Source organism: Mastigoproctus giganteus, chromosome 2 (assembly GCF_048544385.1).
Source record: "Mastigoproctus giganteus isolate SK-2022 chromosome 2, ASM4854438v1, whole genome shotgun sequence".
NCBI classification, from domain to species: domain Eukaryota; kingdom Metazoa; phylum Arthropoda; class Arachnida; order Uropygi; family Thelyphonidae; genus Mastigoproctus; species Mastigoproctus giganteus.
In genome coordinates this window covers 151,527,863-151,552,921 of record NC_143576.1, presented here as the reverse complement: position 1 = coordinate 151,552,921, position 25,059 = coordinate 151,527,863, and the positions used below count along the sequence as shown (strand labels likewise).

The following is a 25,059-nucleotide window of genomic DNA, read 5'->3' as shown; positions in this document are numbered from 1 at the left end:
AAGGAATAAAAGAGAGAATAAGGGAAAAACAGTATAGATTTAGAAGAGGAAGGTCGCATCGGCTTCTGTGGCCATAATACACCTCCCAAGGTTTTTGCACTACTCTGATCCAAGCCCGAGGCGGTATTCGAACCCGCAACCTTTGGGCTGCCAGGCAGGCACTTTGCCCACCTGGCTAGCCTGGTCGGCGAACGATTGACCTGATATTTGCTTTAAGAGAATTGCTAGAAAGACATTGGGAGTTTGCTGAGAGCCTCTTTCTGGTATTTTTAGACCTTGAAAAGGCATATGATAGTGTGCAAAGAGAAAAAGTGTGGGAAAGTCTGGAGAAAATGATAATAGACATGGAGGTTGTGATGATTAAAAATACATATATAAAGTGTGAAATATTAATAAATTATTGTGCCACAGAGCAAAAACGGAAAGAAAATGACAGGTTGCAGTTAAAATTACATTTAATGTTACGTAAAAATACATTGATGTTCAAATGAACAAAATCACAGGTAAAATTAATACAGGAAAGTAATACATAGCTTTCGGACTCTAAGGCGTCCATCAGTTGTGACTGTTAATTTAAAATATAGAAATATACAACTATGTGCGTGCCACGGCAGTCATGTATGGTGAACTATGTGTATGTAACAATTAGCTGTTAGAAGGGAAAGCTTGCAGTTGTAACTGTAATGCCTGAGAACGTTGTAAATGCTAACGTTTGCCAACCAAGAGGATGGTCATCTCAGTAATGGGTTGGACACGACACCACTCTGTATTGGTTAAAGGAATCATTACAGCATGAGATGTGCAGTGACTCCAAACAGGCGCGGTGACGGTAATGGCGGGACCAATCAATAATCATGACATCACGGTGTGGGTAAATGTCATGCTGGGTCAACCAGAAGTGCTCAGCAATGGCTGAGTGCTCCACATCCGCTAAATGGATAGCTTTTTCATATTCAGAAACACAACTGCTGAGCCTCCTGCCAGGAAATACGGTAGACTAATCCACTCTGCAGCAGGGGGGGGGAACCGATGTTTTACCTTTTGAGATGAGGGTAGAACAGGATAAAGGCGGTTGACATGGAGTCATTACTGTGCATGGTTCTGTGGGTTGCTATGTAGTCATGGGCCTGTAGGTCACACCTATGTAGGACACTGGTGGGGTAGCCACACCTCGCAAGATCTGTCTTAACCCTAAAAATCTCTGTGTTTCTCATCTTCAGAACTAGAGCAGGTCCAGGAGCAGGTTAGCAGGGCTTGCGCTGTGCCGAGAAGATGGCTGCGTGTGTGTGCTGACCAGTAGTTGGTGAATTGGCTAGCACACATTGGCTTGTGATAGACTGTTGTTTTCAAACGTGTGTCCTCGTGCCGGACAAGGGTATCCAAGTATGGAAGGGTATTATCTGACTCCAGTTTGATGGTGAATTTAATGAAAGGTGACAGAGAGTTAAGGTGGTGCAAACGTCGGTTTCCCGATTCCCAGGTAATGACTACAAACTCATCATCCACGTAGCGACACCAAAAGGCAATAGGATTGGGTAGACCCACACATGCGTGACTCTCCAACTCCTCCATTGCAATGGTGGCCATAACTGAACTAACCGAGGAATCCATGGCTGTACCGTGTATCTGCTGGTAAATGGAGTCACCAAACATGATGGCCCACTAGTCAAACACAGTCTAAGGACAGCGCAAATGCTGTGTGAAGTTAGAGACATTCTGATGCTCGGGGCCTGGTCATTGTCCAGAAGCTCCTTGGCACACATGATGGCCAGTTCGACTGGGATCAAAGTGTAAAGAGAGACCACGTCAAATGAGGCCTTGACTTCTTCATCCGAGATGGATAGGGTACAAATCCAATCTAGGAACTCACCACTGTTAGTATTGGTTTTGGCGGTCTTGCCCACTAAGGGAGAGAGTAAACTCGAGACGAACTTAGATAACTCGTAAGTCGGTGAACCACAACAGGAGACGATAGGTCATAAGAATACTCCTTCCTTGTGGACTTTTGGTAGTCCTTAAAACAGCAGAATCTGGCAGATGGAGGCATGTAGACACCAGCGTACAGATTTGGTGACTTTCCCTGATCAAAACCAACTGTTGATGAGCCTATTTACTCTGGACTCCCATCATTCTGGGGTCTTGGCAGGAGAGATGATTACTGGTTGGTAAACGGAGGTGTCTAGTAGGAGTAATAGGGCTTTCATTTTGTAGTCTGAACGGTTCAAAACAACAGTTTGATGCCCTTTGTCTGCCGGAAGGATCCTGTTTTAGTGTATTGACAGCAGAGATTTATCAGCGACTGAGATTATATATGACAGGGTGAGCATGACGTAAGATCGTTGCAGTTTTTAGGCGAATCGTATTCGCCACCTCTTCGGTGATGCGTGTCAGTGACGCTTCAACACCCAAAGCAATTTCAGTGATGGGTGGCCTGCAAGGCTTGCGCCGTACCACCTGGCACAGCGTAAGCCTTGCTAACCCATGCCTGAACCCACTCTAGTTCTGCGGATGAGAGATGCACTGAGATTACTAGGGTTAAGACAGATCTTGCAAGGTGCAGCTATCCCACCAGTGCCCTAGATAGGTGTGACCTACAGGCTCGTGACCACATAGTAATCCCCAGGACCATGCAGAGTAATGACTCTGCGTCGACCGCCTTTATCCCATTCTACCTGAACCTATCACAACAGATTTCTAGAGTCTTAAAGGCTCATGGGATAAAGTGCTTACAACTCCTGGACAGGATGTTGCGATCTCTCATCTCAAGAGTTAAAACGTTAGTTCCCCCCTTGCTGAAGAGTGGATTAGCCACTCCGTATTTCCTGCTGTGACTGCACTGGCTGCTACATTGGGGAAACTGGCAGGAGGCTCAGCAGTTGTCTTTCTGAACACTAAAAAGCTATCCGTTTAGCGGACGTGGAGCACTCAGCCATTGCTGGTCAACCTAGCACGACACTGACCCATGCCACGCCTGGTTGGAGTCACAAATTTCATGCTGTAACGATTCCTTTAACCAAAACAAAGGTTGTCGTGTCCATCCCATTACTGAGATGACCATCCTCTTGGTTGACAAATTTTGGCATTTACAATGTTCCCAGGCATTAGAACTACAACTGCAAGCTTTCCCTTCTAACAGCTAATTGTTACATACACGTAGTTCACCATACATGACTGCCATGGCACACACAGAGTTCTGTATTTCTATATTTTAGATTAAAGGTCACAACTGATGAAGAACGCCTTCGAGCCCAAAAGCTATGTATTACTTTCCTGTATTAGTTTTACCTGTGATTTTGTTCGTTTGAAGATCAATGTATTTTTACGTAACATTAAACGCAGTTTTAACTGCAACCGGTCATTTTATTTCCATTTTTGCTCCGTGGCACAATAATTTTTTAATATTAATATGAATCCGGAGTACAAAGGCCTTTTTGCTTAAAGTGTGAAAACTGTGTGAGGGCAAAATTTGGGGACTCAGATTGGTTTCCACTGTCCAATGGACTTCGACAGGGTAGTATTTTCACCACTACTTTTTATTATTGTCATGGCCAATATCCTTGTTGTGGTGGATGATAAAAAAGGTGGATCATCTGTGTTTGCAGATGATGTTGTCCTCTGGGAAAACGAGGAGATAGAACTTCAAGAGAAACTAACGCATTGGGAAAGTGTAGTCAGTGTGTATGGTCTAAAGATAAGTAGCTAAAAAGCAAAGAGATGGTGATGGACAGAGTGGGAGAAGTGAGTGTAACAGGGATAAAATTAGAGAATGAAATGTAGGAAGTGGTGGACAATTTTAAGTACCCAGGGAGTGCATTAACAAAGAATGGCAATCTAAATATGGAAATAACAAGAATAGCATCTAGTCAGAGTTTCTTCTGTCACGTTCTGGGCTAGGGAAGTTCTAATGAAGTGTAAAAAGCTGATAAATATGGCATATTTTGTCCCTATTTTGACCTATGCTGCTGCTGAGATGTGGAGGATGAATAAAAAGGATATCAGCATAATTCAAGCAATGGAAATGAAGGTATTAAGGACTATGCTAGCTAAAACTAGAAGAGACAAAATTAGAAATACTGACATTAGAATGAACTTGGGAATAGTAAGTTTAAGGGAGAAGATGACTGCACCACGTTTGCGATGGTTTGGACACATGAAGAGAATGAACTCGAACAGAACACCAAGAAGAATGTTTGTAATGGAAATGGACAAGAAGAGGCCGAGAGAAATACCCTGGAATAGATGGAAAGACAAAAATATGGAAGGCATTGATTCACCAGACCCAACCCTGGGTTGGAACAGCGAGGAAAATACAGATAACAAAAATAAATAAATAAATAAATAATTTTTTTAATGTTTTTGTTTTAATATGCATTAAAACAAACTGATATATACAGTATAAAACAAGGAGTGGCTGCGGTCCTTGGATAACATACAAATAATGTTTTACAAACTGAACATGTATGCTGCCATTAGAAGTATGTGTCCCATTAACTGTTGGGCTGTTAAATCGGCAGCAATAAAACAATTATAACAAAGACATGAGCTCTTTTGGACTTAGCAATACACAGAGTATAAACTAAAATGATTGAATAAACGGATTCCTTATATAAATAAAAACAAGTTTAGTTTGTCTTCAATGATGTGCAATGCTATCATCACTTTCTGTAATTCTTAAGGTTTTACAGAAACTAAGATTTAAAGATAAGTTAAATTTCTGCCTTGTTGATAATCTGAGTTGTCAATAAGCATATAATTAACCTCAAAACAGGTACACAATCACCCTTACAGTAGAGAATGCACCCCCCCCCCCCAAAGTGCTATCTTTTAAAAACCTTTTATCAGCAAGAAATAATTCAAAATTGTTCACTTTTTGATGCCACCCTACAATTTCAATCTGTTATAAACACAACTATCAAAAATCCATTTTTTTAAAGTCCTGCATATTAGTTGTACAAAGTATAGCGTCATCCACATAGCGAATGGGAAAGACTTATAGATAACTTTTCAATTATGTGAACAAGGAAAGTGAAAGAATGGACCTCAGGAGTAATGTCAGCAAGTGTAAGCTAATACTTAACAGGGCGATGCCATTGCCTCCTCTCATGTTAAATGGAAGGCTAATGGATCAGTGGCAAAGTGAACCAGATATCGAAATAAAAGCAAAGGATTAAAATGGCCAGGCAGTATTTCCTTAAAATAAGATATGCACTGTGCAATGGAAACCTGTATTGCCACCTTAGAATCTGCTTGATGAGATGTTATTTGATCAGTTTTGTTGTACGGTGCTGAGACATGGATACTGAAAACTAATATTTTCAACTAACTAGAAGCATGTGAAATGTGAATATACAGAAGAATGTTAAAGATACCATGGACTACAAGGGTGACCAATGAGAGTGTCCTGCAGCGAGTTGGAAAAACCCATAAATTGCCAGAGAATATAAAAGAAGAAAAACATATCTTGGACACCTGATGCAGAACAACAAATATGTAATCCTGTGACTAATTATTGAGGGGAGAATGGAGAGAAGAAGAAAGCCTGGGAGAAGATGCATATCACTACCTTACCTGTTCACACAGGTAAGGTTCTTATCTACTTTTTTTTTTTTTTTTTTTTGCTAGTGCAGCAAAAGCCTGTGGCTTCCTTGCACTATACGGCAAATACTATTACTAATACTATCATGGCTAGATAACTTCCAAGAAGGTGGCACACAGAGAAGAAAGAATGACCACTAGGATCAGAGGAGTTTACAATTAACAATGGATACAACTGTTAACTGTTATTTAACAGCTATGAAGTCTTGAATCACAGTATACTCAGCATATGCTACTGCCTCTCATGCTTAACTAGTTGGTTATGCCAAGTTACATTTTATACTTGCAGTTATTGACTATATCTGAACAGTTAGTTAGTTATTTGGTTTTTAGGAGCATTAGCAACTAAGGCCATATTGCTCCGGGATACGCGGTGGTCATCCCCTGACCTTTCCACATCCTCCGTATTTGGTGGTGACGGGCTCGAACCCTGGTCTAATCAAGAAGCGTGTGATACGCACTGCTGCTCCTTCCCACCTGGCTATGGAGGCGCCAATATCTGAACAGAAAAAGTAATTATTTTTTATGGCCATACAAGCATGGCCTCATTTTTGGCACACTTTATGCAAGGTGTGCTCACTTGTGCAACTGTGAATAGCAGCATCCCTCTGGTGTCAAACAAAAAAAACAAATTATTACAGTATAATGTGAAAAAAATCACATGTGGCAGTATGCCCACCACTTGTGCAATACCCACATGGATAACGAATTTCTTGAGGCAGTGAAACAGCATACGGGCAAGGTATAATTTGTGCTGCTGTTAGAAAAGGTTGGCTGTATGTTGCTCATTACATTTGAGAATTACTTTTTAAGAGAAGTGAATAGACGCTGAAAATGACACTATACAATAAAATACTATTTTTTTTAAGTTCTTCAAAAGAACTAAAATATTTAAGGGCAAAGGCCTCATTTTAACGTAGCCATCTACCAAAGTAGTTAAATTAATTAATTAATTAAATTGGCATCATTTTGGTTTTATCTCATATTGTGAATACCTTCACAACGAGTTGCCATGGTATTGTACTACCTCGAATAAATAACACCTCACCAGTGGAGAAATAACAGTAGTCTTCTCCACTGGTGAAGTGTTATTTATTTGAGGTAGTACAATACCATGGCAACTCATTGTGAAGGTATTCACAATATGAGATAAAACCAAAATGAAGCCAACTTATAAATATTCTGTTTATTCAGAAATGGCTGTGTATTAATGATGCTATTGCACTTATAATATATATACACAGTCTAAATTTGCTCTCGCTGCTTGAGGCTTTAGCCCTAAATGCGTCTTAGTCTAAATACATTTTGTAATAACTGAGAGCAAAGTGGAGGAGAAATTGTTGAAGTTAAACATAAGAAAGGTAACTGGGGTGGATGCAATCTATCCAGTTATATTAAAGGAGGCGGCAAAGGAAGAAAGCAAACCCTTAACCGTAATTATGAGAGCATCCTTGGACTCAGGGGAAGTACCCATGGACTGGAGATGTGCAAATGTATCCCCAAATCACAAAGGGGGATCGAAGGGTGACACGAGTAATTACAGACCAGTTAGTTTAACTTCTGTTCCGGGTAAAATAATCGAGTGACTGGTTAAAGATGCATTGCAGGATCATCTAGACAAGACTGCAGCAATAATTCAGACACAGCATGGGTTTGTTAAGGGAAAGCCTTGTCTGACAAATTTGATAGGATATTATGATGTGGTTACAAAGGAACTGGATGCAAAAAATAATTTTGATATCATATATTTGGATTTCAGGAAAGCTTTTGACACTGTTGTGCATGGAAGAGTATTGTACAAATTGGAGAAGAATGGTATTAAGGGTACGTTGCTACAATGGATAAAAGGATGGTTAAGTGGGAGAAGACAGAGGGTGGTAATCAATGGGTGCTGCTCTCCATGGACTAATGTTATTAGTGGAGTCCCACAGGGTTCGGTGTTGGGTCCACTGTTGTTTTGTATATTTATCAATGATATTGATGAAGGTATATCAGGCTTAATGTTGAAGTTTGCAGATGATACAAAGGTTGGCAGGGTTGTTAATGACATTAATGGCAGTGTGCTACTGCAACAGGATCTAGATAATTTGGGCATATGGGTAGAAGTAACCCCAGAGAAATGTACCAACTGTGTGGTACTACACTTAAGGTGGTAGAAAATGAAAAAAAACCTGGGAGTAATCTTGCAGTCAGATATGAAGTTTTCTGAGCAATGCAGACAGGCTGCCAGGGCAGGTAATGGGGTTTTGTCAATGATATATAGCAATTTTGCTAGCAGGGAAGAGGTGATTGTCCCTCTGTATAAGGCAATGGTCAGGCCACGCCTTGAGTACTGCGTACAGGTCTGGAGGCCTCATTTTAGGAAGGATGTAGATTTACTTGAGCGTGTACAGAGAAGGGCAACAAGATTGGTGAGGGGAATGAAGGGATCCTATTACCAAGAGAGGCTTAAGTTCTGCAAATTGCAGTGGCTGGAGACTAGACACCTGCGCGGTGATCTGATTGAGGTGTATAAGGCCTTGAATGGGTTCAGCACGCTGAATTCTGATGGGATCCTTCCACTTGTTCAGATTACGAACCTAAGGGGGCATAAATTCAAATTAAGAAAGGACAGAGGTAGAATAGATGTGAGGAAATTCACCAGCGGGTGGTTAATTGCTGGAACAAACTTCCATCTGTTGTAGTGGAAGTTGATAGGTTGAATAAATTTAAGGAGGAACTGGACAGGCATTTGGAAGGAATGGTGTGTTTTTTTTTTTTGGCTGATGCTGCATAAGCTCATACACTTGCATTCTTGCATTACATGCCACTACTACTACTACATCATACACCATCAGGCATCTATCATATTGTGGAGTTATATACTTCATAACTGTTTTGCCATCATTGCATCACTTGGATACCTTCCTGCCTAACCGAAGAAGGGTCAAATAGCCCTGAAACGGGGCCGTCTGGGTGGTGGTACCTATCTGAGAATAAGTAACATTAGTCTTCTCCTTAGATGAAGCGTTACTTATTCAAAGTAGTGCAATATCATGGCAACTCGTTGTGAAGGTATTCACAATATGAGATATAACTTAAAACAATGATGCCTTATGAATATTCTGTTTATTCAGAAATGGCTGTGTATTAATGATGCTTTTGCACTTAATATATACATAGTCTAAATTTGCTCGCAACTTGAGGCTTTAGCCCTAAATGTGTCTTAGTCTAAATGCTTTCTATACTAATTTTTTTTTTTTTTTTTTTTCATTCTCAAAGTTCATTGTTATGTATAGGCACTTAATAATAATTTTATATTATTATGCAATATTGCTTATAAAAACTTAGTACCGGAAATATTTCATAATAAAAATTCGGAACTATTATACAACCGTATAACAGTTCCGAATTCAGAAAATATAGGCTTAGTGGTTCGTGATAAAAATATTATGTTGAAGGTCAGAGTCAAAGGTTGGGAACTGCTGATCCAGATGATCTACTGGCCTCATTTGACATCAGCTCAATCCACACAACAAAAACCATTTAAAGAAACAAAAAACTGAATACTCCACAATCTACATAGCCAGATATCCACATGAATCCTCAAGCCTTTGTCAATCAGAGACATTTTGAAACTCATCAACCTATCAGTCAGCTAAATGGGAAACTCCCTATTCCCCATCCCCCTTCTCTTGCAGAAATTTTTTTGGCAATCTAGAATCTCATTTTTTAGACGAACAAAACTAGACTGCCCAAGCTATAGTTAGATATGCAGATATCCTATTGGTATGGAACCATGGGAAAGACAGTTTCTTAGAGTTTTTTGCCAACCTAAACAGTTATCATGAAAAGATTTCCTTCAAAATAGAGAAGCAAAGAGAACAAACTACTATTGTTCCTTGACATCATGCTAAGCAAAACCCCCGATGGCATCTCAAGATCTATATACAGGTAAGATGCTCAATTTTAAATTATCCCACCTGTTTGCATCCACAACTGGAGTTATTGAAGTCCTACGTCCAGAGAGAGACCTACAGCTTTGTGACCAGGAACACTTGCAACAGGAATTAAGCAACATCAGGAACATAGCCAAATTAATCAACACCACAGCTGAATTCCACATTGCTAAAAGCTGTCCTAGTTATCGGTCATATAAACTTATCACACCATATATTTCAGGATGCAGCCCCATTATACCCAAAACTGCTAAGTCTCACAATATACAGAGATTTCAGTATGGGTCAGTGTCCTTCAACAACTTAAGCCAACCTCCATACAACTCCAGATGCTCTATTTACTACCTGTAGTATTCATGCAACTCTACATAAAAGAACAGAACACAGAAAAAGGTGCCATTTATGGCAGAACTGATAAATCAGAAACAGTAGCCCATGCCTTTGTATGCAGAGGCATGTGGGTAAACAACAACCTATCTGTTCTATTTACTGACATCTATTACTCCAGCAGAAAATTCAAAGAAGCCGTCTTTATCATTAGTTTTAGGTCATTAGCCATCACACAAACCAGGGAGCCCATTTGAAACTTCTCATATTATAAGGTTAATGATTTCACTTTGATACTGGTTGGCTAGAAGGAAATCAATATGAACTCCCTTTAGTCATCATTTAGTTTTCAATTTGTACTTGCACACATTGCTCTATTCATTATTGAATCTACATTATATCATTAAAATACAGAATTATGTTCAAAGTGCATAATTCTAAAATTTTTTTCTTGGCATTATGCCAAGAAGTACATCAACAGGTGATTTATCATAAATTATTTAAAAAAATGTTTTCAATATAAAAAAAATACATTTTTTTTATTATATTATGTAATGGATACATCATAGTATCCATTATCATAATGTAATGGATGGCTAAAAGGGCTCAAGCCCTATTAGCCATGCCTGGAGCTGCTCCCAGCTCTCTGCTGACAGGATTTTCCTGTTTCAACAAATACTCAAAGTAATTAACTACAATGTCAAGTTTGAGGTTTCTTCACTGCTACTACCTCTTACCTTGTCAAAAGAAACTGTGAGCCAGCAGACAAACTTAATGCAGGACTAGGAGATGGTTCAAGCACATAGTGTGACTGTTGTGCTACGCTGCTAGTGAGGCTATTAGTTGTAGCACCAGAACTTCCCACAGCATTTCCAGTAGTTCCATTATCTTGCTGCTGTCTTCGAGGTAGTCTTTCCAGTTGCTGCCTGGCTGCCTGAACTTGCTGACGGTCTAAATGCAATTGCATATGAAGTTGCTGGAGTTGGGAAGTTGCTGTACGTCTAACTCCAGATAGCTGTGACAACAATTCTAAAATAATAAAATTTTAAAAAGCAGTATACAGTGTTAATTTCAAAAAATACTTTGACTGGCTTATTCTATAAGCATAATCAAATCCAACAATATAGTTATTAAAATAAAGATTTATTGATAGTGAAGTCTGAAATGAACAGTTTAAATTAAAACAAAATATTGGAATATCATGTTTAAAATAACTGAGTAAAAAAGACATCATGGGTAAATTGGTGTAAGAAATAAAGTTGTTTGTAAAAAAAAACAGCTTTATATATATATATTACACACTCAATATTCATTAATATATGGAGCTTGTTGACAAAGTGAGTCTTATTGACATAAGAACTACTTTGGGAAAACTGGGCCTTTTGTTATCCTCCCCCTTTACAGAGTCCAATACGATTTCTGGTTGTGGGTTAACCAGTCAGGGAAGAAAGAGGATACTTTTTGATGTTGAACTGGAATTTTTGTAGATTGTAATTTTTGGGAAATACATTTGGAGAGAGATTTGTTCCAAAAAAACCAAAGTATAAACGAATAGACAGGACAAAGGAAAAGCTAGTTTGGCAAGTATGGAGTTGAACTGTGGATGGATGTTGAATACTTGGAGGAGTGTGTATGTGTGTGTGGGGGGGGGGAAAGCTTTATGCAAAAGCTAATGAGAACTTGCAAAATTGGCTCAGAAGAAAGAAGAGAGGAGACCCTAAGTGCTTAATTTCCTGGAAGGAGATGGCAATGGATGGATGGATTTTCTATTCACAAATATCTTTTTTTATGAGAAGTAGTTTGTAAATCTGAAGTGAATTTCATGTTTTTGTTACAGTATGGCTGATGCATTCTTTATTTTCTACAGTATTATATCAAAATGCAGTTTAGCTGTGTTTAGCTGTATCACAGCTAAACTGTGTTTAGCTGTGATAAAGCAGTACAAAGAGTTAGTAAGGTTTTATCCTGAAATCTAGAAACTGATTCAGTGTAGTACAAATAGAAAGTTTCCCAAAAGTCTTGAGGGATTTGGGAATAAAACAACAACAAAAAAAAAGTTATTAAAACCCAGAAACATTTGAAATTTTCATCAGAGATGCTCTTAAGTGAGCCCATGTCTTTGTGGGTTATTTCTATCTGGAGAAACTGAATAATTATTCCCACAATTATACCACAGTAATAAAACTGGCTTATTTTAAAAATCAGAATATCATATTTAATAATATTTTCAAACTAGTGAATAGAATGGAGGACTATTTCAAAGAACAGATTACATACTTTGAAAGAAGACAGGTTATTTACAAAAATGCATGTGTTTATAGGCAACTATACAGGGTGATTCACTGCCAGTGCGACAAACTTGCAGGAGGTGTAGGGGGCACAAAGACGAATCGGAATCACATAGCACTGCAGGGTCCGAAATGCCTTCGTCATCCCGTAGAGGACGTTGAACGGGAGGTCGCGTGAACAGCAATCCCGCTGGAAGTCAGCATTTGCAAACCAGTTCCCGAGGCAGTAGGATGGACGAGTATTCAAACCTTGAACTGGCCGACATGCACCTTGCGTGTGGAGCTGTGGACTGTAACGGGTGTGCCGCTCTACGCTTGTACCAGGAACGTTTCCCACACAGGCGTGCTCCTCATCATATGATTTTTGCACATGTGCACAGAAGGTTATGTGAGACTGGTTGTTTCATGAGAGGTACCATGAATCGAGAGCCAACAACGAGGACGCCAGACAATGAGAATGTCCTACGTCTTGTAGATGGCAATCCGAGTACGAGTACTCGAGCGATAGGCCAACGATTGGGTATTTCCCAATCCAGTGTATGGAGGATACTGTCAACAAACCAAATGAGTTCATACCATCTGCAATTCGTCCAATCATTGGAGCCTGCAGATTATCCACTCTGGAGGACTTTTGCTACTTGGTTTCTTCAAAAGAAACGGTTCACATGACCTCCCGTTCAACGTCCTCTACCGCATGACGAAGGCATTTCGGACCCTGCAATGCTACGCGATTCGGATTCGTCTTTGTGCCCCCTACACCTCCTGCAAGTTTGTCGCACTGGTAGTGAATCACCCTGTATATCAAGGAAACAGTTGGGATTAAACATGAGAATAGGAGAACATCTAAAATATAGCAAATTATAAGAATAAAAACTGCTAAAATTCAGAAAACAATTATATTTGTAAAAACCCTTTTAATGCAAAGGGTTTCTGTATTTTATGGAATGGGAGAGAGATTTTACCAAAAGAAAAACAGAGGCCATTTACATTAGAAAATTGAACAATCACATAACAAACAGAAATAATACTAGAGATATTGAAGATATTTAAGTTGGATTATTCAACTTAATTTTCTTCAAAATCTCTTCATGTAATCTTTTTACACATGCATTTCTGCTAGCTAAATATTTTTGTGAACTGGATTAATTAGTATGATATCTGTACTGGTAAAACATACATAAGTATGTAATACAATGTATTTTTGTCTCTCATATGGAGATACAAAAGATGAAAGAACAAAATTACAATAATTATAGATAAGTATAAATAGTACCTATGCAAGTGGAAAAGAAAGTGGCAAGGTTCCTTAACATAATGTTAAAAAATAACCAGTTTTATTATGGTATTTAATGAGATTTTAATTACAAATTATGTATGAATTATGTCAACATGATGGCTTCTATTTCCAAAATCATTTTTTATTTGTTTCCTCTATCATTATCCCAACTATACATAAATTTAACTCCTTTTTTGAAACTATTTTCTCCTATATAATTTCACTAACAGTGTAGTAGCTTTCTTAGTGATTTCAACGTTCACAACTCCAACCAGAGATACTGTGGCCTTTTTTATTACTAATGACTTTTCCACAATTTGTTCATTTACCTACTATAATACCAGAAAATCCTAACCGCTTAACTTTCTTGATCTTTCTTTGAACTGTGCACCCTTCAGTGTACACAGTTAATGTCTGCTAGGTACCTCACATCACAACCTGGTGATGATCTCTTCTCCAATGTAGTTGCTATTTCATGGCCATTCTCAGTCATCTTGTATTACAAGGATGTGGAAAGGGATGATCAGCACGATTTCTTTTTTACATAATTGGACTGCAGTTTTAAATCTTCTAATCCTAATTTTTCTCAGTCGTGTTAGTGAAATTATTTATTTATTCAGTTTGAGACCATAGTCTAACCTGTCAGAACAGCAAAGTGCTAGTGAGAAACATATTAGTATACAAATAAAAGATTATAGTGACAAAAATAGTTAATGTAGTTCATATGTATATACAATAAATACCTTCAAAACATGATTATCAGGAATTTGCATAACAAAAAATTGATAATAACTGCTTGATAAAATCAGTCTGCATTTTAAAAAAGTTCTCCGATGTTTCATTACTGATTAGTAATCTGAAAACTATATTTTTAGTGTAAATTTGAAAAGGAACTAGTTATTGTCAAGGAGACAGGGAATATATTACGCAAAAAGGATAAGTGAAACAGGACCAGGGTATGTTTGCCAATGGAAAAAGTTGATGACGTTGTAGGGCAGATAATCTTTTTAAGGGAAAGGTTATATTGTTGTACATGTTGTACAGCTGCCCACATCAACGCCAGAGCTTGCACTTGGGCATCGCGTGACACAGAGGCAACCCCCAAGGCAGAATGCGCTGGTCCCGAAGGAACTAGTAGTTGTTGGTGACTCTATTGTCAGGGAAACGGGGAACATGCTTTTTAAAAATGATAGGTGGAACAGGACCAGGGTATGTCTGCCAGGGGCAAAGGTTGATGACGTTGTAGAGCGAATATCATCTTTTAAGGGCACAAAACGTGATATAGTTGTACACGTTGGCACTAATAATATTAAGAGTAGGAGACCGGCAGAATTACTTAACAAGTAGAGGTCACTGTTGAACAAAAGCCGAGAATTAGGGTTGAATTTGAATGTGTCTGCAATTCTGCCCAGACACGATAGCAGGGAGTATATGATGAGAGCCTTGTCGATCAATTCGGCCCTGGAAAGATTGTGCAAGGCTCAAGGGGTAGAATTTTTTTCAGCCTGGACTGTACTTGTTAACAGGAGAGATTGCTTCTACAGGGATGGGATACACTTAAATAGAAAGGGTGCAAGAATATTTGCTGATGCTATCGAGGCAGTGTTAGGTGGGTCGGAAAACTGCTAGCTTGGGGGGAGACAAAGACCAATAGATTGACAGTAGCCACTGGCAGAGGTGAAAGAGATTCTTGCACTGCTTCCATTAGAATGAGCAGAAGCCTGAAAAACAAGATGCATGGTATTTCAGAGACTGCTGGGAGCCATTGCGGTACAAGTAAATACATGGGTTGTGTTAGGGTAGCTAAGAATAGAAACAGGTGCAGGTATACTTGCGTGTACACCAATGCTAGGAGTTTAGTAAATAAATTTGATGAATTTGAGGTATTGTTCAAAACATCAAAGGTAGATATTGTTGGGATATCAGAGACGTGGTGTCACACAGATATAAGGGATGCAGAACTGCAATTTGGGGAGTACGTCTACAGAAAGGACAGACAGGATAGGAAGGGGGGAGGGGTTATGCTATTAGTTAAGAAACACATAAAAACCAAGGAAGTGAAGCCAGTCAACATCGCTGGACAGTGCAGTGTTGAGTCAGTTTGGTGTGACATAAGCATTGGGAGATCAAAATTGAGAGTAGGAGTGTGCTATAGGCCTAATGACTCTGATGAGTTTAATAAGGAACTGTACAGGGAAATAGAGTGGGCCAGTAAATCAGAGAGTCTTATAATGGGAGATTTTAATTTCCCAGATATTGACTGGAATTTGGGGGCTGGTCACTCACACAGTAGCAAGGCTTTTGTGGATTTATTGGATGATTGTTTTCTACATCAGCATGTTCGGGAGGCAACTAGAGGGAGTAATACTCTTGATTTGATTATCAGCAGTGATTCTTCATGCATTAAGAATCTGCAGATAAATGAACCACTAGGTGGCAGTGATCACAGTGTGCTGAAGTGGGATTTACTCAAAGAGGTAACTACCATTAGGGGTAAAGGAAAGGGTTATTGCTTCCGTAAAGGCGACTACGATGGACTGAGACAGTATTTAAATTCTATACAGTGGGACCAACTGATGATGTTACCAACAGCAAATTCAAAATGGGAAGCATTCAAAGAACTTATCTTGGAAGCTACTAGGCTTTACATACCAACTAAGAAATATTGTTCAAGGTTTAGGCCAAAATGGATGTCAGATGAACTAATGAGGCATATGGCAGAGAAGAAAAATGCATGGGATAATTACAAATTAACACATGACACAGAAGCCTATGATAGATACAGGTTGATATGCAACCAAGTTACAAAGGAGGTTAGGCAGGCGAAGGCAGATTACGAGAAATCCTTGGCAAGGGATGCAAAGAAAAACAGCAAAGAGTTCTTTACTTATGTAAACTCTAGAAGGAAGGGGATGAATCAGATTGTCCACTTGATATTGATGGGTCAACTGTTGATGATCCTGCTCAGGTAGCTAACAAACTAAATGAATATTTTGCATCGACATTCACACATGAGGAGTTATTCAGCAAGGGGAATGCCAGAGGTGTATTCAACTCTAGCAGTAAGCTACAGAATCTTGAAATAACTAGGAGTAAAGTGGAGGAGAAACTGTTGAAGATAAACACAAGAAAGGCACCCGGGGTGGATGGGATCTATCCAGTTATATTAAAGGAGGCAGCAAAGTAAGTAAGCAAACCCTTAGCCATAATTATGAGAGCTTCCTTGGACTCAGGGGAGGTACCCATGGACTGGAAATGTGCAAATGTGACCCCAATTCACAAAGGAGGATCAAAGGCTGACACAAGTAATTATAGACCTGTGAGCTTAACTTCTGTTCCAGGAAAATTAATGGAGGCACTGGTTAAAGAAGCACTGCAGGATCATTTAGACAAGACTTCAGTTATAGCTGAGACACAGCATGGTTTTGTTAAGAGGAAGTCTTGCCTGACCAACTTGATTGGATACTATGATGCAGTCACAAAAGAACTGGATGCAGGGAATAACTTTGATGTTATATACTTGGATCTTAGAAAGGCTTTTGATACTGTTGCACATGGAAGACTGCTACACAAATTGGAGCAGTGTGACACTGGAGGCAAATTGCTGCTATGGATAAAGGGGTGGTTGAGGGGGAGAAGACAGAGAGTGGTAATCAATGGACACTGCTCATCGTGGACTAATGTTATTAGTGGAGTCCCTCAGGGCTCAGTGTTGGGTCCATTATTGTTTTCTGTATTTATAAATGATATTGATGATGGTATATCAAGCTTAATGTCCAACTTTGCAGACGATACGAAGGTTGGCAGGGTTGTCAAGGACACTACTGACACTATGCTGCTGCAACAGGATCTGGAAAGGTTGAGCAGATGGGCTGAGAGGTGGCAAATGAAGTTTAACATTGACAAATGTAAAGTACTACACATGGGAAACAGCAACCCCAGAGCAACGTATCAACTCTGTGGTACTACACTGACAGTGGTAGAGAATGAAAGGGACTTGGGGGTGGTTGTGCAGGCAGATATGAAGTTCTCTGAGCAGTGCAGACGGGCTGCAAGAGTAGCTCATGGAGTATTGTCAATGATATACAGGAATTTTTCCAGCAGGGATAAGGAGGTGATTATTCCATTGTATAAGGCAATGGTCAGGCCACACCTAGAGTGCTGTATACAGGTCTGGAGGCCTCATTTCAAGAAGGATGTAGAGCTGCTGGAACGAGTACAGAGAAGGGCAACAAGATTAGTGAATGGAACAAAGGGGTGCTCTTACGAAGAAAGGCTTAAGTTTTGCAAATTACAGTGTCTGGAGACTAGGCACCAGCGAGGTGATCTGATAGAGGTGTATAAAGCCTTGAATGGTTTAAGCATGCTCAATGCTGATGGGATTCTTCCTCTAGCTCGGAAAAATCACCTGAGAGGGCATAAATTCAAATTGAGGAAAGACAGATGTAGGATAGACGTGCGGAAATTTGCCTTTAGCCAGCGGGTGGTTGGTTGGTGGAACAGACTTCCATCCCTTGTGGTGGAGGTTGATAGCCTAAATAAGTTTAAGGCTCAGCTGGAAGATTTTTTGAACGAACAGAGGGGTGAAGTGGAAGTGGGTTTTTTTTTTTTTTTTTGGCTGATGCTGCATAAGCTTGCTTTCTTGCATCAAATGCCTCTACTAATGCTAATGTTTCAATTGCAGCTCTGACAATCTTTGAAATAATCTGAATCTTTTCCTTGAAGATGTGTTTAGTTGTAAAATGTCTTTTTAACTTGCTAGGAACCATGACTTCGTTTGACATTTTTTTGCCAGACACAGTGGGAAAGGCTTGATCTTTGTTTCCGGTCCAAGAAAAACCAAACTTTAAATAACTGTTGAAATATTGGAGATTAGGCCATGTTTTAACTTCACTGACATTTGTTGCTTTTGAAGTAAGCTTACTTTCAGATTCACAGTCGTCAATGGTACGTTTCCTCTTAACAAATTTATCCATTTTTATGAGGTGCTATATATCATAAAAAATAATAATAGAAAATCTGAACTGCATATACATACAACATATACCGAATTGCATATCTAACCCAGTCACAGAGTACATGTAGCCTATTCCGTAACACAGTTGGAGAGAACATGTAGCCTATTCCACTGTCTGGCTCAAAATAATATAAATGAGTCACCAGCCTGCATCCTGAGGGGCCATGCACGTATGCTTTGAATGCATTTCAAACACACCTCGGTCATGTTGCTTGCTAGCTGTGTACAATAATAACTGTTACCCTAGGGGGCCTAGCCTAGCTATTAATTGATCATGGATGTAATAATTCTCTATACAAATGGGTTTCTTCTCATTTTTAGAATATACTTTCATAATATTTGCAGCACACCTAGCCTCTTGCAGTGCACTGTTGGAGAATCACTGTTTTAGAGGATTCCATATTGATGATGTGCCTATGCTAAGAGAGATTAAACGTCAGGGTAATCCCAATACAGTTAAGTGATCTGCCTAGAAATCTGAGTGTCACTGAATATAAGAATAAGAGCAGAAGAATCATTTTTCTGAGATATAAGACAAGACTGGGTATTAAAAAGATTGAAATCAAGTTAACTTTGCCCCATTGGCCTAGAGATCAGCATTAAAGGAACTGGTAGTGGAAATTTTCAAGAAGTTAAAGCTGTTTGTGCAAGGTTTCTCCAACAGTAAGGAGGAATGCAATGTGCTATCATCAGCAAAACTATGGACAGGACTTCCAATAACACCGACATTACTGGAGAAATTAAAAGACAGAGACATCTACTTGCTTGAAATGAGTGATCAGGAGAAAACTGGATACCCAATTACAAAAAACGGGTCAGCAATCCATAAGCTTATTTAGAAGACCTTTGTGCCAACAACGATCAGAAGCCTTTGCGATGTCAAGAGCAACTGTTTGAGTTTTATTACACTTTTACACTGAATTTGTCTACAGATCTGTAACATAAGACAGTATTCATGGATTCACATTGATGGAATCTATACTGGTGATCATTGATCAGATGAAGGTTTCAAGATAGTTTAGGAGTTAGCAGTTAATAGATTTCTGCATTACTTTAGGAAGAGAAGTAAATGCAATTGGATGATAATTGGATGGGAGGGATTTGTCAGCCATTTTAGCAAGTGGCTGAATGTGAGAAAATTTCCAAGGAAAAACACCAATGGAATAAGAAAATGTAAAAACGGCAACACAGAACGGGGTAAGCTCGGGAGCACATGTTTCGAGAACAACTGGAGAAATATCATCAGGACCTGGAGCTTTCTTGACAAAGTTTGTTCAAAATTCTTCTGACATCAGAAGATTTAAAACAGCTCTCCAACCAACAAAAAGAACAGAAATCTCACAGATTATTTCATCTTGCATTCTTTTAATACCATACAACATGAGGCTGCAAATGGCCATGACAGAGGCTGTACTGGAAAAGAGCTGGGACCATAACCAAGTTATGATCTGAGGTGCCTAGAGGACTGCTCCTCTTGACTGTCTATGTGGAAGGGTTATTTGCAAGAAATAAGATCAAGAGTGTTGTTGGCTGTGTGGTTAGGATTGCCTGGTATTCTGGTAGATAAATGAACAATCTGTGTGCGATGTGATTAGTAATTGGCATAGCCTAATCATCTCAAGCAGCTGAGTCATGTAACTAGAAAATTGAAGCTAGCTGGATTTGTGAATATGAAAATCAGCAAGGAAAACTACCTCACTCTTTGGAAAGTTGGACTAGACAGAATTGAGCTTCAAAGAGAAATTGTGTAGACAGATTTTAAGCCATAGAAAATCTAAAAGAGGAGATTCCAAATTACTAAGTCTCTGACAGGGTACATCAGAGCAGATGCACAAGGCACAGCAATGAAGTTTCTGAATTGGTGAAATAAAAAGAACACAAAGTGAAAGAGCTCAAAGTAATCACCATCAGATTGAATGCACTTATTACACTGTTCTAAAAGTTTCTGGAAAGGCCAACTATTTTCAGAAACTTTTAGAACATAAGAGAGAAGATGAATAAAAAAGAGAAAAGCTATGTTCAGTTTAGTGATTACATTTTTCTTTCTATGTTCTCAATATCCCAAAATCTCTTTCCTTTGAGGGCAGTTTTCACCCTGGGAAAGAGGAAGAAGTTCACTGGTGCTAGATCAGGAGAGTAGTGTGGATGGTTAATATGTACAATGCCATGTTTTGTCAGAAATGTCTTCACAAGTGCAGAATGGGCAGGGAATTGTTGTTCATCAAGAACCAGTTGTCCTTCTCTCAAAATTGTAGCCTTGCCCTAGAAATGTGCTTCAATAGTCTCTGAAGTGCCTGTACATAGAACAGCAGCATTCTCTAATATCTTTATTGCACAAAGTGAATAGTTACATGGATGCCTGATGCAATAATACCCATAACAGCGACAATGCTCCTCCCCCTTCAGGTACAAAGTCCTTGTGAATCACACCTTGTTTATTAAAACAACACGATCAGCATCATCCTGATCCTGGACTTTGTAAATGAAACATTTTGGGCCTTGGTGATGATTTTTAAGTCCACTGCATGCTCTGACACTTCTTTGGGCAGTACTAAAACACTCAACACTCATCTCCCATGACAATGTAATCGAGGAAATTAGGATTGCCTTAAGAAGTCCAGGTGAAGTCTTCACATGATAATACTCTTTGTTGCTTCTGCTCATCTGTGAGGCTATGTGGGACAAATTTTGCACAATCTTCCTTACCTTAATGCAGAATTTGATGAATTGTAGCCTTAAGCATATCCAACTCATCAGCTATCATTCTGAAGATCATATGACAATCTCTTGCCACAATTTCCCAAACTACTTTGGCACCAGCAGACGTTAAGAGGTTGATGAATGCCCACTTCTTGGATCATTGTGAACATCCTCATGTCTGTCTTTGAGCCACTTATACCATTCAAATACACTGATATGACTTAATGTTTCATCACCATAAACAGTTTTTAACATTTCATATTCTTCTGTTGCAAATTTTCCCAGTTTAAAGCAAAATTTCATATTCATTCATTGCTCCATTGCAAAATCACAACAGAATGTTAATTCTACTAACAAAACTGGTTATTACTTGCAACCTGTCAGACTAATGAACAATCTGTACTACTAACTTTTGGAGTAAGTTTGAACTACAATGAACCACTCCTGTTAATTTCCAAATCATTGAACACGAATGCAACAGCATTAGTCTGGAAACTTAATTGCCACACCTGGTACGAGTACAAGTACCATGTGCATTCGTATGTACAAGTATCACCTTTCAAGCAAAAGATTTATGTAGTGAATAATTAGCATTAGTAGAGGCATATGATGCAAGAAAGCAAGCTTATGCAGCATCAGCCAAAAAAATTAAAATAAATAAAAAATAAAAACCCACTCCCATTTCACCCCTCCGTTCATTCAAAATACCTGTCCAGCTGAGCCTTAAATTTATTTAGGCTATCAACTTCCACAAGGGATGGAAGTCTGTTCCACAAACCAACTACCCGCTGGCTAAAGGCAAATTTCCGCACATCTATCCTACTTTTGTCTTTCCTCAATCTGAATTTATGCCCTCTCAGGTGATTGTTCTGAGCAAGAAGAAGAATCCCATCGGCACTGAGCATGCTCAAACCATTCAAGGGTCTGATACACCTCTATCAGATCATCTCACCGGTGCCTAGTCTCCAGACACTGTAATTTGCAAAACTCAAGCCTTTCTCCGTAAGAGCAACCCTTTGTTCCATTCACTAATCTTGTTGCCCTTCTCTGTACTCGTTCTAGCAACTCTACATCCTTCTTGAAATGAGGCCTCCAGACCTGTATACAGTACTCAAGGTATGGCCTGATCATTGCCTTATACAAGGGAATAATCACCTCCTTATCCCTGCTAGAAAAATTCCTGTATATCATTGACAATACACCATGAGCTACTCTTGCAGCCCTTCTGCACTGCTCAGAGAACTTCATATCTGCCTGCACAATTACCCCCAGGTCCTTTTCATTCTCTACCACTGTCAGTGTAGTACCACAAAGTTGATACGTTGCTCTGGGGTTGCTGTTTCTCATATGTAGTACTTTACATTTGTCAATGTTAAACTTCATTTGCCACCTCTCAGCCCATCTGCTCAACCTTTCCAGATCCTGTTGCAGCAGCACAGCATCAGTAGTGTCCTTAACAACCCTGCCAACCTTTGTATCGTCTGCAAACTTGGATATTAAGCTTGATATACCATAATCAATATCATTTATAAATACAGAAACCAATAATGGACCAAAAAATGAACCCTGAGGGACTCCACTAATAGCATTAATCCACGACGAGCAGTGTCCATTGATTACCTCTGTCTTCTCCCACTCAACCATCCCTTTATCCACAGCAGCAGTCTTCCATGTGCAACAGTATCAAAAGCCTTTCTAAGATCCAAATATATAATATCAAAGTTATTCCCTGAATTCAGTTCTTTTGTGCCTGAATCATAGTATCCAATCAAATTGGTCAGGCAAGACTTTCCCTTAACAAAACCATGCTGTGTCTGAGCTATAACTGAAGTCTTGTCTAGATATTCCTGCAGTGCTTCTTTAATCAGTGCCTCCATTAATTTTCCTGGAACAGAAGTTAAACTCACAGGTCTATAATTACTTGTGTCAGCCTTTGATCCTCCTTTGTGAATTGGGGTCACATTTGCACATCTCCAGTCTATGGGTACCTCTCCTGAGTCTCATAATTATGGCTAAGGGTTTGCTTAGTTCCTTTGCTGCTTTTGAATTAGGACAACTGAGATGAGCCGCAGTTAAATAAACCAATAACTGGAATTCTGTCAGAAAAAGTAAGTGGGCTTGGGAGACTTAGTGGAAATGGATATCATTGGGACTGGAACTGAGATCACATATATTTATGAAATAAATGTGGAAGTGATTGGGAGTTAAAGATATTTTCACAGCTAAGTTTGTTCTGTTAGTTTGACTATTTGTGATGCATTCAGTAGTAACAAAAAGTGGGGAGGACATGTTGTATCAAGTAATGAAATTTTCGGATATGGCATACACACAGCAAGAATATACCAAGCTATTTGACAATGTCCCCTTCCCTGTACCACTACCACTTTGACTCTTTCCAGTCACTATCTGGTAGAGCAGAGGTAGTGAGATTATATAATAGCAGATACAGATGCTGCCTAGAAAGTTATCAATAGGTTGGTCTAGTGCAATGGTGTGCAAACTGTGGGGCACTACCCCCCATAGCGGTCGCAGAAGTCTTTAAATAAATTTATTTTTTGTTTACATAACAGCTAAAAATCTGTTAAATTTCTTTTTCATACTGTAGGTGTAGAGACCTTGATACTCTAACTACGTCTGAGATATGAATGAACCCTACTGCGTCAGGAATACGCTTTAATTTGCTCACTGGCTATGGACACACAAAAAGCAGCTGCCTAGTGTGACTTTCAGTATGTATTAATACTTCTCAGTACTGAAAAGTATTATTATATTTAGCTCTTAATTTGTGCTTCCTACAGCACAAATTCTCAAATTTCCCATATTGACTTAAGTCCATATGGGCAATTTGAAAATTTGCGAATGTGCAGTAGCAGTAAATATATATAGCAAGTGTTGCTATAAATATATGCAGTAAATATAAGCTTTATTCTGCTTCATAATTCTGTGCATTCTCCTTGCTGCAATAAAAATTATTTCAATTATGCATGGAGAAAAGTAGAGCAATGATTTCAAAACCATTCCTCTGTCCAGAGACACAGTTTTTCAGTGTATTACAGTTATAGGACAACATAAAATTCAATTTGATTGAGAGAAAGTCCACTTTTTGCAGTTAGATGAATCCACAGATATTTCAAACCTTGCTCAACTTATTGTATATGTCATCCTTCTCATTACTGCTATGAGGGAGATATTTTGGAGTATTTCATATTTTGCAAAGCTTTGGAAGGAAGAACGACCAGTCAGAAGATTTTTGATGTTATAAATATTTTCTTTCAAACAAATAATCTACCATGGAACAACTGTGTTGCAATTTGTACTGATGGCTGCATTAAATAAAGGTTTAAAAGGCAAAGTAAAGGAAATTGCTCCAAATATAGTTTTTAATTATTGCATTATACATAGGGAAGCATTAGCAGCAAAGGAAATGCAAACTGATTTGCACAAAATTTTGAAAGATGCATAAGTGTGATCAACTTTATTGAAAGTAGAAGCTTAAATAGTAGACTTTTCATTATACTTTGTAATGAAATGGGATCTGCTTCTTTTATATATGAAAGTGAGGTGGTAAGTGTTGCAACGTATTTTTGGCCTCAAACATGAATTTTTATTGTTTTTATAAGATACAGATCAGAACCTTGCTCAACTGTTTACAAATCAAAAATGGCTTGGAAAACTTAGCTACCTAGTTGATATATTTGAAAAACTTAATGATTTAAATTTAAATCTTCAAGAACAGGGAACAAATATTTTATATTAATACTCAGAAGCTTTCAAAAATAAACTTAACCTTTGGAAAACTGAATTTGAGCATAATAATATGTTCCCATGTTTTTCTGATTTTGTTAATAGCAATAATATTGATATTTTACAATTTATAGATATCACTGCCTCCCACCTAACAATGCTAATTAAGAATTT

At 38.7% G+C, this 25,059-nt stretch overlaps 1 protein-coding gene across 2 annotated transcripts in view; it reads right to left on the bottom strand.

Moving 5' to 3' along the window:
- Positions 1-25,059, bottom strand: part of LOC150089663 (E3 ubiquitin-protein ligase KCMF1-like) — a 223,166-nt gene that overhangs the window by 8,698 nt on the left and 189,409 nt on the right. For both annotated transcript variants that reach the window (XM_090368717.1, XM_090368718.1), the window contains one exon: positions 10,598-10,889. In XM_090368717.1, coding sequence (XP_090224843.1) covers positions 10,598-10,889 — 292 coding nt within the window. The remainder of the gene's footprint in view (positions 1-10,597; positions 10,890-25,059) is intronic.